Source organism: Oryzias melastigma, linkage group LG7 (assembly GCF_002922805.2).
Source record: "Oryzias melastigma strain HK-1 linkage group LG7, ASM292280v2, whole genome shotgun sequence".
In the NCBI taxonomy this organism is placed as follows: domain Eukaryota; kingdom Metazoa; phylum Chordata; class Actinopteri; order Beloniformes; family Adrianichthyidae; genus Oryzias; species Oryzias melastigma.
In genome coordinates, this window is record NC_050518.1 from 29741984 (window position 1) to 29757529 (window position 15546).

The following is a 15546-nucleotide window of genomic DNA, read 5'->3' on the forward strand; positions in this document are numbered from 1 at the left end:
ATTTAGTCTTAGTTTTTTCCTGTATTTGTTTTATTCCTTTTTTTATATTCATATTTCCACTCAAGTTTGTAATGTCTTTAATATTTGTTAGGCGGTCTAATGTGTGGGTTTGTGGGTCACCTATTTGTGTAATTTTGCTCGGTCATTGAACTAATTTTACTTTTGTTTCATGATTGAATTGAATTGTTTCTGTTGTCATTAAAAAATGTTACTTTGTATTTTTTTATTATTATTATTTCCTTTCAAATAATGAAAATCGATTTTTTTCTTGCCGTATCCTCTTTTTATCCTCTGTCCCTAAAAGACTTCTTTGATTCCGTTGAAAAAAAAACTTTTTTTAACACTTTTTCTGATTATCAATTAAAGTTTTAGTTTACTTTAAATCATTCGATCTGAAACCTTACCAACAGTTGCCTCATCAGTAACAGAATTTCCCTGTGGGGATAAATAACATGTATCTTGATCAGAATTTTAAACATCCGAGAGGAAGAAAACGATCCCCATCTTGACCCACTTTGAATCGTTGCTGATAAATGAATTAGGATTAAATCTGATTATGCATCTAAAGAAGGGGAAAAGATGGAAACAGATTTGCAACAACGATAACAAATGAGTGGCTGTCAGGTTCCTGATGGTTTCTGCTGTTGGATCTGCCCACAGCGGGGTCACCGGAGCTCCTGCCGACGCAGAGGCTCCGGTTTATGGAAGCCCTCAGGTGTGGAGAGTGAACAGAAACAGACATGACAGTTTCCTGCGGGGATCTTCTGCTTCATTGCCGTTTCTGTAAAAATGACCAGCAAGGACGGTGAACATTCTATAAATACATGTTTTGGACTCTGTAACTTCCATCTGATCATGGATCAGATCAGGAAAAATAAATGAAAATGTTTAAATGAGAAGAAACGTTTTAAAGATTTATTAGAATACAAAAAAGTTGATTTAAATGTGTGTCTGGTTACCAGCATTTAGGTTAATTTTAGGTTAATGTAAACCAAAAATAACATTCAGCAGTCATGAGATTGGTGGTTTCGTTCGGCAGCTGCTCAGAGAGGAATCAGACACTCAAAGTGAATATTTCAGCACAGGAAGTTAATAGGAACAAAATAGTGCTTGTTCTCATATTTATGACCATGTTTGAATAATTTACATTTTCTTAAATTAAGGAGGATCTGTGAGGCTTAAACTTTTGGCCTTAATGAGATGTAATTTCTGATGGTTGGGTAATTGTTGGATCAGGCATCAAGTGGAGTTTTTACACTATTAAGTAAATATTTGCGTAATTTAAAACAGCAGCAGATTGTTTACTGGTTGGGTTTTATGGTTACCGGTACTCTAGTTTAAATTTAGAGTCTCATCAGTTGTCACACTGTGTGTGAAATTTGTTTTCCACTCTTGACCCTTGGGTTGAGGAATCCGTGAGTTGGTCCCATTATTAGAACTTGACCTTGGATTTGAACTCACGACCTTCCAGTCTCAGGGTAGACACTCTACCACAAGGCCACCACACCGGCATCTTTCAACTTTTAACGGTTGATTTACTCGACGTGAGACATGAAAGTGTGATGAGTTTATAACTGGGGAGTAACGAATAATAAATGAATCAATTTCTATTCAAACAATACAACCAGATTGATCCGTCTGAGGCAGAATCCAATCAAACTTTACCATTAAAAAATCATTTCAAAGTTCGATCAATCGATCATTGAATTGATTTTGCGTAATACCATTTGGGTTGACACATGGTTAGGGGTTGGACACCGATTGGGTTCTGTTTGGTCCCGGTGCTAAAGCGGTTCTTTTGCTTCGATTCCTATTTGTTGCCATTTTGGTACTTCAGTAATTAAAAACAATGCCCACGTCTTCCCAAATCAACACATTTTCATTCCCAAATCACATACTGGCGCATGGTTAAGACCTCCGCGTCAAAAATGATTGTTTTGGGTGCTGTTGTTTTTTGACGTGCTGACTAGTCCCATTAAATTAGAGCTCCTGAGCTGCAAACCGCTGACCTGCCACTCTTTCACCGCGCAGCGAATTTGCTGCTCGCTGCCTGTCAAAAAGGTAATTCTGAGCTTTTCTTGTTACCGGGAGGGTGTCTGGATGACAGCCGCTTCCGCTGGGTTTCTTTAACTTAGTATGAAGACTCCAAAGGGGGAAAAATAGGGGACCTTTTTTTTATTGTTGTCTCAACGAAAATAAGTAAAATATCAGTTCAGGAGACCCGAGCAGGCTGCTCCTGCTCCCCGCAGAGGCTGTCTGTCTCCCAGCGTACTGAGCGAGCGAGCTCCGCTGAAGTATGGGAGTCTGGCTGCAGCCAGAGAACCGCCGTGCTGTGACGGGACAAGACACTCGTATTGGATTAGTATTTTACCTGCTGATCAGGTCACTGAAAACGTCTTGTGCCCAAAGCTGAGTTCCTGATTGGCTGATACGACGCAGCGACCTGTCAAACTTATGTGACATTCGAGCGCTGCGAGCGTTCGTGCTCGCCCCGTCAGCGGTCTTATATGAACCCGCCCACTATCTCAGGAAAGGCAGAAGGATTGGCTAGAACTTCAAAGTACTGAACGGAGTAGAAGTGATGGACATGTCCTAAGATAAATAGACCTTCAATGAAACGTAGCACCGAATGAGGAACCGATTGTAACAGCTTGTTTGGGTTTCGGTAGAATCGCGTAAACCATAACAGTTCCAACTTGGAACCAAATTTCGGTTCCCAACCCTACACATGGTAAGTTTATTTTTACAGTAACATAAAGAAAAAAAACTATAACAGTGGACAACAGCAAATGATGATCAACCATCATTTGTCTAAAGATGTCCTAGACGGATTTTAGGTCAGAAAATCGGATTGTTCAAAATGAACCAAAATTAAAGATGAATCAAATCGACAACCACAAAAATAAAATTGAATCGCTGTTAAAATGTAAAGTTACACCCCTAATTCATATGCTTAAGATAGGGGTTGGGCTTTTTACAATTAAAAGGACCAACACCCATCTAACCAAGCAACCCCCAATAAGACTAAAGGAGACTCCTGACTGGTGCAGTGGGTCAGCAACAAGGCCTCCACCTGAATGAAGGATCAAACCTCCAACAGCCTGAGCCACTGATCTCCTGGTTGGAAGGGACAACCAGAGCACACAGCAGCAGCTCTCAGGTAAGATTGTTTCACTTCTTTTTAGAGGCTTGGTGAAATGCTGTGTGAAAAGTAACTATTTTATTCAAACAAAACAGACGTGGAGCATCTTTGTTATGCAGAAGTAGAAGTTAACCTGAATAATATCGAAAAGACCATCAACCTCCGTGCAGCCAGAAGTTTCTCTTTGTTCAAAGGATCAGAAGTTATCCAAACCTTCCAGCATCCGAACATTTCATGAGTTCTTCTTTGCCTTTTACTTCCGAGTCGCCTGCTGGATCTTCTCAGCAGGGCGGCTCGCCCTCCTCCTCGTCAGCCGCACACGTGCACACATGTCAGAGCACATTAACGATGGTTTCTGAGATCCAAACAGAACAACTGCTCGGCCTGCAGGGAAACCTGTTAACCTCATATGAACACGGGTTTCAATCAATAGCTAACAGACAATCTTGTAGCTGGAATCCTTTAGGTTTGTCTTCATTTGAAATGTTTTCAAGAGAAAAATCTTTCAATTTTCAGCAGGATTCTATCTCCTGAGAAATTATTCAGACATACGAAATATCTTTAAAATGCAGAAACTATTCTGCAACTTCTCATTTAATTTTTTTAAATGGAAAAAAATAAACATAATCTCAGTCTAAAGGAGAGAAAATACATCATGCATGAATAGTTTCAATATTAATACGGCAGAAAATGGGAGCCTAAAGAGTTCATTAGTGAGTGAGACACTTTCTATTATCGGATCAGGTTGGAGTGCAGAGGGATTAAAGCTATTACAGACGTTTGATTAAAAACAGAATCATTCTGCACAGCAACAATAGGAAGCTAATATTACTGTCCTCGTGTGTTCCAAAGTTTATAGAAAGTAGATTTACTTTTAGATTTTGTGTCCTTAAACAGAAAATAAATCTCTGTAGCAATCTAACAAATTTCTAGATGTTCTCATATTTATTATTTTATTAAAAGCTCATTTTAAAATAATAATAAATAATAAACGGTGTAAAATATTTTTAAAAGTAGAATTGGATCATTCATGGGACACAATTTGGAAAAACTGAAAATTCTCTGACTACCAGAGGGAAAAAAATGTCCATTCTAGAAAACTGTGATAATGCTTGTCTGAATGCTTTTTGCTGAAAAGGCTGAAGCAATTTACTTAAATTGCTGAAAGGATTTGCTGAAAATGCAAAAGTTATTTGCAAAATGCAAAATTTGCTTAAAAAACGACTTGAAATTTTGTTAAAAAATATTAACTGAGCATTGAAGTTGACCTAAATTTCTGAAAAAATGGTTAGTTACCTTGCTTAAAAATTCTCAATATATGACAATTTTCAAAAAAAAAAAAAAAAAANNNCAGCTAAATTCTAAATTAGTCCAAAAAACCTCAGAAAATGCGAAATTAGCCTAAAAACTAGCACATTGCTAAAATACTGGCACAATTACAAAATAGCCTTAAAATCCTTGGTAAAATTAGTCAAAAACATTAGCCAGTTGATAAAATATAAGCTAAACTCTAAACAACCTTAGTAGATAACAAATTTGCCACAACTAGCTAGCATAATGCTAATATAACAGCTCATTACTAAATTATTTAAAAAATATGAAAATAATAATAATAATATTTCCTATGGGGCATATTTTGCTCAATATTTCAAAAACTATAAAGTTTCTGAATACTAAAAATTACAAGCAATAATGTCCTGAACAAGCTGAATGTTTTAATACCAAGATTGCTAATATCACTGAATGTGTGATTGAGTTTTTATGTGACGAAAAAAGTACAGAAAAAAGCAGGAGAATCACTAGTGTGAAAGCTTGCGAAGCATTCTCACAATTCCTTTTTTCAATCCACCAAAAACTACAATTCCCAGAGCCACGCCCCTTTACATTTAGTATCACTGAAAAGCCACAAATGATTTCTGGAGACACCAAAAGCAGTTTATTCTGTATATGGAGTGACTGGGAGATATTGCTGTAAATGTTCTTATAGAAGACACATTTGTATCATTGTAAACACAAAAACTTTAACATACTGTAACTTTTCAACCATTAACACAATAATTCCAGAAGACTCTGAACTTCAGAGTCTTCTGGAATTACGTTGATCGTGTTAACAGTTGAGAAGTTACAGTAAATCAAAGACGATACACTGGAGCTCTGGTGTTAAAGGGTTCAAATAACTTACTTCTTTTTGTTAAAATTGTAATCTCTATTTGGTACAAATTGTTGAAAATATAAACCATATGACCCAGCATCCATACATTCTGTATGTGACCGTCATATATTCATTCTATCGTCTGAAGATAAGATGGCTAAAGAAAGAATGCAAATCCATCACTTTCCCCAATGCTCTGAGACACTAATAGGACAGAATTTAAAAAAAGTTTGTCCTCTAAGTTTTATCTTATTATCTTCTTTCTTCATCAGAGGTTTAATGTTTCCAAACCTCATTACTTTGAATTTCTACTGAAAGAATCAAATTATTGCAGAAACACGAACCGTCCTCATAATCATCACTCACTTAAAGAAGCTGCAAAAGGAAAGGCTGTTATCTGTAATATTCATGAGGATTTTGTTAATTGATTGTAAGAAAAGACTTTTTTTATGAGCTTCCAATTAGAAACTGTGTTTCAGTCTGAGCAGTCCTACTGGCCGGGTTTTTATCAATATTATGCTAAAAATGAAATAAATCCATTCACTTTCCAAACACGCTTAATCCTTTGAGGGTTACAGAGATGCTGGAGCCTATCCCAGCCACTCCCAGTTAAAGTCCCCCTTCTGTGTGGCATTTTTCTTATGACAGAGAACAAATGTAATCAGAAATCATTTTGTTTCTGCATTTCTGAGTATTTCTCCTTTTAAATCAATCAATCAAACTGTCTTGGACAGACTCTGTCTGAATGAATGATCTTCTTTCCATCAACAGCTCTGCTGCACATGCACTAAACCCTCATCTGTTCCTAGTGTCTAGTTCAGGTTCTGGAGAAGAGAAGATGGTATCTTCACATTGACTGCAGTCAAATGAGCCGCCGTTCACATTTCTGTGGTCAAATCAGCATCACTGGATTTTTGGTGTGAGTTTCATCCAATACTTACGGTAGCAGGACTGAGAACGCTGGAAAATCTCCACCAGACTCCACGGAGCTTCTTGATGTGACCACGGAAATGTGAACGGCGGCTCATTTGACCGCAGTTGGAAAGGATTGTAAATCAATGAAAGAGCATTTTGATGTTAGCTTTGATTATTTTATCAAGAACTCTGAGAAACCAATGATTGAATGTATTGATCACAGTCAATAAACATTGGAGAATTAGCTAAAAGAGTCTTTGGTGAACTGGAAGGAGAAAGAATCAGGATTTTGGAGGAAGTTCTGTCCATGAAGATCTTCACTTCCTCGTCCAGCTGACATCCGGATCAGAACCATACGGCTGGACATTATCGATTTAGCTTGATGTGTTTATGAAGCAGCGGTAAAGTTTTACGCTAGCTATTAGGATCAAAAAGGGGAGGATCAGGGGCGGGGCGGCTCAGCTCAGCTCAGCTCCAAAAGCCACACCCCCTCAGAGGAGATTTTGGAAGCAGAGGAAAAAAATGTCTTTATAAGACATTTAGGTTGTGGGATTTTGGTTAAAAACGTCTTAATCATAATTAGAACACTACTGGGAACGCTGTTTAAAAAATGTCATTGGAGTACTTTATGAAAGGGAAATGAAATATAAATTTATTTGGACAAATTATCATCAGTTTTTCTAAAAAAGTTTGTTGTAGAAATGATTCTGGCCACTAAGCTCACTAAAATATGGGTTTGATGTTTTAAACACAAAATCGCAGGTGTAATTGCTCTAAGACAAGTTTAACATTATTTCTGGATCCATAGTGACAAATGACAGAAAAAAGATGAAGTTCTGACCCAGACCACCAAACACCACCAGTCTTCCTCCCAGACTCCCGGCCACGAAGTCGGCCCTCTTCTCCTTCATCCGTGACGTTCGGCTGGGTTTGATCCAAACTCCTGGAAAAGTTAGGAGAACAACATGGTGTTAGTCAGAGAGTCAGAGGTGATCTTTTTATTTCCAAAATAGAAACAGAAGACAAATAAACACGTTCAGACTCCCAAACAATGTTCTGGTTTCCATTTCCAGCTGCAGCAGCAGCAGTGAGATCAGCATCTTTATGATTTCATAAACAAGTTTGGAAAACCTGAAAACTGTATTTTTTAAGAAACTTTTTCTAGTGAAATTCTGCTCCTGTTTCCAGTATGTGCAAACAGATGCCTGACAGGATGATGGAAGGATGCAGAGGTTCTGCATTCAGAGGACTCAGACAATCCACAGTAAAACCTCAGCCAGACAGAAAGAAAGAGCAGAAATCCGCAGGACTAAAAAGAAAAGAAAAGACTGCATAACGCACAGCAACCAACCCCTTCACTGACTGACACCTGCCGTGTTCTTCCTCCTCAGACAGTTGATTAAATGTCTATATTCGGGGCAATAATGTGGGATGACGTTCACCCTTTCTGTTCGTCTGCTGAAGGTTCAAAAGAGCTGCATGTTCACGCCACTGCAGAAAAAAGTTCCCTGCACCGATTGAGTCGTTTTCCTGTTAGAAAAAAAGTTTTCCTGTAAATTTTTCGGATTAGATGTTTTCCTAAACAGCTCAATGAGTGCTCTTTACACTAGTTTTATGCAAAAAATAAATAAATAAAAACAAAAAGTTGAAGACTAACTCCAATAAATATTGTATTTTTGTGTTTTTAACATGTGTTTGGCATTTTTCTCATAGAATATTTAGAAAATAAAGATTAAAACTGTATTTCATTATTGAAATTGTTATGATTAGGGAGCAGATGAAAATAATGCAATTTAAAAAAACTTCTCAGTGACATAGAAGCTACAATCGGCACAACCTGCCTGCTCCGCTCTATTCCGATGAGTTCACTTGCAGATAAATAGATCCATGACATCTTTGCTTTCTTTGTCTAAGCTGGAATCTAGATCAAGTGAATAGATTCAATATTTCTTGTCATTTTTTATGTTGGTTGGGGGTGTTGGGGGCTACAAGCAAGCAGGAGAGAGTGAAAGCAGAGGGTCCAGTCCTGCAACACTTTTTTTTTTTTATTTAGCTGAAAGCGGCATAAGGATAAAAACCACCGGAAACTGGAAAAAATAGATCAAAAAATGAATGGACTCTAGAAAAAACACAATTAAAGATGGAATATTAAAATTCATTTTCTCCCACTCCCATTTAAGTGATGACTTAAAGACATACTGATGGAAATTGTGTTTTAACATGTTATTTTCTGGCGATGGAGGACACATGGAAAGAAAATTAAGCTAACAATTGAATTCCTTAGTATTATTTTATCCGAATTGTTGGGAATCGAGATCAGACAAAAAAAAAAGACACTTGAAAAAGATCGTATTTGTGACGTAGAAAACATTATTTGTTCATTTTTAGCTCTTTAACTTGTTTGGGTTTTGCTTGAAATAAAACAATTCCATCACATACTGAGCAGGTATTTGTATAATAGATTACAAAAATAAACTCATCATCCTGTAATTCATTGACATAGAAGAACAGATAAAAGAGAATTTTGTCTGAAGAGGCACACAGGAATACATTCCTGCAGTTCTCTGAATCGCATGGAGAACCTTCAGAACTGACCAACCAAAACGAATCCATGATCACAATAAGGACTCACAGAGGTCATGACAGAAGCCGAACACGATGAAGTGAAGTTCAGATCTTATTGACCTCATCCAGGTCAGAGTTCATGATTCTACAGAGTTCTGGACAAATGTGTGAGAGCTAAAAGGAGACTTGAATTTTTCTGGGTCAAATCTTTTTGTAACACAAAGTAATATTTGATATTTAACTATAAAAAGATACACCATCACTTTTGCTGGTTAATTTTTACCCAATAAAATATACCCAATAAAAAGCATTTGTCATAAAAAATATGACACTTGATAGATTGGAGTAGTTTTATTTTATTTTCAACTGTGCTTTATGTAACAAAATGGAAAATAAAAACATAAGAAGATCCTAAAAACATGCTTGAAAATTAAGAATTTGAAAATAAAAAATGCTGTAAAAAATAATGATGATGCTGGAGACCTGGCCTTTGGTCCACCCATTCCTGGGACATGTGAGACTTTACACAGGGATTGTATTCAAAATCATCTAAATACCTTTGCTCGGGTAAAAATCCTCCAACGATAGTGCTCTAGATGAAGAGAAACAATTTAACAAAATGAGGGAGAAGTAAGCAAATGATTCTACAGTTTTACATCTGAACATTTTACTGGGTTATCTATTGAATTTCTGCATCATAGATACTTTATTACAGACTCAAGATCCATTTGCCACAAAGATTAAAATAAAATATTAAATATATAATAAAAATAATAAAAATAAAATAAATACAAAGTCGACAAAGTTAGGAGCACTTTTCACTGATAACAGGAGAACTTCAGATGCTTCCATAACTGTTTGTTATGGAAAAAATAAAAAGAAGTCTGAACAGCTAACATGTTTTTAACTTGTACCTGTAAAAACCCTCAGAGTTTTGCATAAATCTGATCAATTGGGCCTGAATTAACGGATAAACACAGAGGTGAATGAGATGCTGAAGGGGACTAAAAGTGAATCTGTAATTGAAGATAAACGGCTCCAGCTAAAGACCAACGCTTCCATGTGCAGCAAACTGGAAAAAGAAAACCTCAAGAATGAAAAAGGTTTTTAAAAATAATCTTTGAGAGTTCCCGGGATCTCCTGTTCCTTAAAGAGAGTGTCTAACGCATAGAATAATAATCACTGCTCATTGATTTCTGTGTTAGAGAAAGACAGTCCTTTGATTTAATCTGGAGGAACTCAAAAACGTGGCTCCGCCTAATCTAACGTGACAGAAATAAAGCGCCGCAGCACTTCATCCATCTTCGCCCTCGCTGGACGGGCCGAGCTCCACGATGAAAGCGGCACGCTTGGCAGCCTTTGACAAATGGCAGCAGTTGTGACCGACACAACATTTACCAACAAGAGAGTGAAGAGCAGACAAAGACAGAACACCCGAGGCAGCGGGGATGATGGGATATCAATGCAGGTACGCTAAAACGAAGAAATGAGGGGAATTTTAAAGTCCTGCAATGACATTTAAATGTAAACTGCAGCAGAGCCTCTGTTCCCAGGTCATGATAAATGACATGTCACAACAAGCTAACAGGGAAAATGTTAGGAAACCAAAACAAAAACGCAAATTTTTTCTCCAAAAAGATGTAAATTAAGACAACTTTTTTACCATCCAAACAAAAACATTTGGGGAATTGTTTTCTAATAATAAAATGATTGTTTTGAAGCTTTAAATCCTGAGATGCAGACATTTTTTTAGTAGAATGTAGTAAATAGAGCCAAATAGAGTTGTAGTTGTAAACCAAATGTTTCAAAAGTTCACAAATTTCTTAACAAGATTTTGAATTTTGTTTAAAAAATGTCAGGGCAATATTTAAATTTTTTGCTGTTGAGTTGATAAGAAATGCAGCTGAAACTGAACTAGTTTTGGTACAGATGATGTGAGGTTGTAGTGAAGGAGCTCTGTAATCATGATGGGTGTGAGGAGAAAGCGTGCTCGGTCTTGTATTCTGGAGAAAATTTAAGTACAATAAAATCAAGAAAAACCATTTATAAGATGAACCAAAGGACCAAATACAAAAATGTAGCTATTTATTATATTTATGTCTCTCTTAAGTCCTGAGTCACATGCACAGATGATGGGAGGTCGGCCGTACGGTGCTTTTGCTGGAGGACTTGGCCAGAACCAAAAATCCTCCATATCATTTAAAAAAGCCTTTATTTAATTGTCTGTGGTCTGTAGAGAGTTGAGTGGCCAATGGGGTAAGATAGCTTTCATAAAGAAACATATTCATAAAAAAAAAAGTTATATTTATAAACACAAAGTCAAATTTATAAAAACAAAATTGTTCACTAATTAATATTTTCTGCATTACTTTACAGGAAAAATATGAATACAACATTCAGTTTTTCCTCAGCTGCCAGAATAAGTGGAAATGAGCTTTTTACTTTTTTAATTGAAAACACGAAACAACAACAGTATCTGCCTAATATGCCAAGAGTTGGCTGTTTTGTGAGACGTGCAAACTTTGACAAACTATCTGGGACAAACTGGTGCGGAAAAGTGAAACAACTGGAAAGTGTTTTAACGGCATACCAGTGTTTTTCACAAAAAACCCTGATTCAAAAGAAAACGCCACAAAAGCGAGCTACGCAGCCACACTGATCACAAAGCACTGCAAACTTTTTTACCCACGGGGAAGTTATTTAAGACTGCCTGGTGAAAATAGAGGAGAACATTTGTCCTGAGAAGAAGCAATTTGCTAATCTTTGTCTGGAACACTGTGGTCCTGAGAACTGAAGACATTTCATCTGATATTTAGGGACAGTTGAGGCAACAGGATTGGAGTTTGAGTTTTTATATTTTTTTAAATTAGCCCTCTAAGAAACCACGGGTACATTACTGCACAATTTTTTTGTGTGCTCTGATGGCGCTCCAGTCCAGACCACCTGCAGATGGAGCTCATTGAGCTGCAGAATGATGTTGTCTGTCAGCCGACACCAACAGCTCCCTCTGGTCAACTTTTACTGCCAGCTGGACAAAGGCAGCTTTCAACAGATGCAAACAATCGCTATGAAAATGGTGAGCTCGCTTGACTCGACATACTTATGCGAGAATACATTCTCCGTTATGAATTTGAACTAGATCTGTGTGAGACTCTCACTTGCTTGACCTCTCAAGCTTCAGAACCACAGGGTTTTGGTGCAGGTCTTGTTGCAGGTTTGAGTTTTTGTGCAGGTCGAGCTTAGTCTTTTATCCACCTTAAAAAGCCGCTGAGTTGTTCCAGAAATGCCCTTTTATTTAGTACAGTTGATTTTCAACAAGTATCTTTAGTTTTGACCAGTTTTTTTGATTCAGTAATCCGACCAAGCACAGATCAGATCAGTCACTATGAAAAAGTTCAACTGGTTACATTTTCATCAGGATTTGTTCATGGAGCCTGGAACTAGACTGAAAAACATGCATAGATTCTGGTCTTAACACATTTGCAAAGATTTTTCATTGAAATTGGCTGCTTAAGCACTGTCCATAAGTAAGCACCTGAACAGTCAAGCTGCACACAAAGAGTGCAGACTTATGAACAGCACTATCGGGCTCCATGCACACCGTCCGTGACAGTCAAAAAAATTAAGATTGTATAAGTGTTCAAACTAAACCTGCGTGCTCTGCACAGGTTTGACTATTTTTTGCCCACAGACAGCTTGCATCCACCCATAAGGGCAACTTTAATACTGCCTGTGATACATTGTTTTTAAAAAAGGACACAGTTCTGGTTCACTGCAAAGAAGCGTGTGAAGTACAGGTGGATGATGCGGCCGCAGCAGCAGCGCCGCATGGGAAACGTAAACATTGATCCAACCACAAACAGATTTAATTGAATCCTTGTTTGGGAGACAAATACGACGTGTTACTCAATGAAAGGTTAATGGAAATAAATGGTCTTACTCGGTAGAAAACAGATGATTTCACTCTTACTGCATTGCAACATGGGTAAAATCTGAGAGGAGTTGAGGCTCCTCTGTTTTGTTTTTTGTTTAAATCAAACATTGAGCTGATATTCTCACTTCTGCAGAAGAAAAAAAGCTCTGATGGATGTTGTACAAGAAGTTTCTCATTAGTGATGCCATCAGCTGATCTATAAACCTCTAAACAACAAAAAATGTGCAGAAAAAATAGAGACGTGATTCACGAGATAACAGCGATTTGTGTTTGCTGCAGGGGAGACACTGGGATGCAGTGCAGCTAAATGCTAATTCCAAATTCCAGCAGCTCACTGATGGAGATGCTGCCGCAACAATTACCCATTCAGCCGTGGAGAATGCAGAAGCCAAATAACATGCAGATATCCTGCACAGATACAGGAGGAACGGACAAGATCTGTGTTTAACAAGCATGCAGGTACATCAGCAGCTCCTTCCTGTAGAAAACGTCTTTTCACAGCTTTACCCTTTGGTCCAACACAGTTATGACTGTTTATATTTTCGGTTTCATGACATTTTAAATCCATAAGCCTCCCTTTTCTTAAATAATGTATGGAATTTGACATTTTTAAACAACAAAACCGAAGAATTGTGAATAAATCCATTAAACACGATATGGACTGAAGCTTTGGGCAGCAGTGAACGGCGTGGATTCTGCAGTCGACCCTCATCACCCACGGCTCCGCTTGTTGCAGCTTAACTGTAGAACCTGAGAGGTTCACTGTGTTTAAGTGACACATAACGCAAGAGCAGCAAAGACGCAACTCTAGGATTTGAAATAATGATCTCATTAAAGGTGAGGAGTCCCGCGGTGACGATTTGTTTTCACGTCTGGGGTGATTCTAGTGCCGAGTGATTTTATTTTCTTTATGTCAGAGCACATTTTCCAGTTTTCCTTCTCAAGCAGAGTTTATGTCTGCATCATAACATGATAACAGTAAATATGTATGTATGTGCTTGACTTGTGACAAGCTTTAACGATTACTTTTTCTAACTGCAGGGTTGCCAGTTTTGAGATGTTTCAAAAGAAAAAAAAGACTAAAGAAAAGCTGGAAAAACAGTTTCTTTCCTTCATTTTCTAGTCTTCGTCGAGGCACTCGCCTTCGACCGCTGCCCAAACCACAATGCACCGGCCCCTTCAGAGCTCCCCCGGAGGTGGTGGGCCCACTGGGGAGTGATTCCACGTCGCTCCTTCGGGTTGGACCCGACCGGGGCCCGTGGGAAGAGCCCCGGCCACCAGGCGCTTGCCTCTGAGCCCCAACCCCAGGCCTGGCCCCAGAGTGGGGCCCCGGTGACACCAATCCGGGCGATGTGGCGGGATCTCTGGTCTCAATGTTCATAAAGGGGTTCTGAACCGCTCTTTGTCTGGCTCGTCACTCAGGACCTGTCTGCCATGGGAGATGGCCCCCTTACCAGGGGCAAAAACCCCCAACAGCAGAGCTCCTGAGATCACTCGAGCACTCAAACCCCTCCACCACGTTAAGGTGGCGGTTCAAGGACAGATAGTGGTCCAAGCAGCCGCTTTATGTCACGTGATGCAACAAGACTGGCAGATGTGGTCGAAAAAGTTGGGGTTACCTCAAATGTCAAAAAATGATGCGGAGGGGGCCCGAACCATGTGTCCATAAATGACGAGTTGGGAGTGAGAATGTGTTGCTTGAACAGCCAAAGCTTTTATTTACGGTCTATGGCTCAGACCCCTCCCCCGTGTGCATCTAGCGTTTTGACATAAGACCGTGGGGGGGTAAAGGTGAGTACGTCCTGGATGGGTGACCAGGCCAATACTGGTTCATATAGCAACACACTCACGTCTATAAATCTAGAGCCACCAGTGAATCATGTTTTTGAACTGTGGAACCCCACACATGCATGAGGAGAACAGGCTAACTCCACACAGAAAGAACCCAGACACTGTTGAGCCAAAGTTGAATTTGTGTCCTGCCGCTGTAGCGCTCATGTTTTGTCTCAAAAAGCATACAAAGAGGTGGATGTTCACGATGTGTTTTATGAAGGTTTGTCCTTTTGTGTTAACCATGGTTGCTTACAGTTTTTTCACATGTAAGACATTAAACAACAACATGGAGCTTTGACTAATTTAGGATAAGAAGAAAGATACAAAACAAGATGTTGTGGAAGCATTTGCAAAAGGTCAAATTATTATTCTCTAATACATTTCAACAATTCAAACTACCTTGGCACAATAGAGAATTTGAACCAGGGGCTTCATGCTGTGAGGTTAGAGTGTTAACCACTACACCACCATGCAGCCCTGATCCTTTAAAGGCCTCGTGTGGTGAAAATCGTGATTTTTCTTAAACTGCAATAAAACATTAGTATTTATGTCACAAATGAACCCCCGTATAATTATTTTGTCACCCGCGGCCCCGTGCACTCTCTACAAGCGTTCAAAGATAGCGCGGTCGCTCAGATTTTGGGCAGCCACCGATAAGTAGGTCATAGGTCGTGTGACGTCAGTACAGGAACATACAGCTAGATCCGCTAGTGTTGTGATGACTTTCTGGGCATGGAATTACTTAACATAATAGAATTTGGACTGCCGTGGATTTGGGGATTCGAACGGGATAATGGTGAATAGGAGTGTGGTATTTGGGTGCAGTAATGTGCCGAAGAAGGGGTCTCCCCCCCCGGTCGTCCGGCGCCGGCAGCCGAGCCCGCACGAAGGGTTTTTACTCCCTCCCGGGGCCGTGAGGGTGGCCTCCGCGCGGGGCGCAGGAGGACCCCGCCGGCCGTCTGGAAAGAGGACCCGCGCGGGGGTTGGTTGTGCGCGGGCGAGGGA

The 15546-nt window shown here is 39.1% G+C and overlaps 1 protein-coding gene across 1 annotated transcript in view; it reads right to left on the bottom strand.

The window, feature by feature from the left end:
- Nucleotides 1–15546, bottom strand: part of LOC112158603 (kelch domain-containing protein 8B) — a 200920-nt gene that overhangs the window by 18157 nt on the left and 167217 nt on the right. Inside the window, exon 5 of the mRNA XM_024292026.2 lies at nt 7051–7152. Within this exon, the coding sequence (XP_024147794.1) occupies nt 7051–7152 (102 nt within the window). The remainder of the gene's footprint in view (nt 1–7050; nt 7153–15546) is intronic.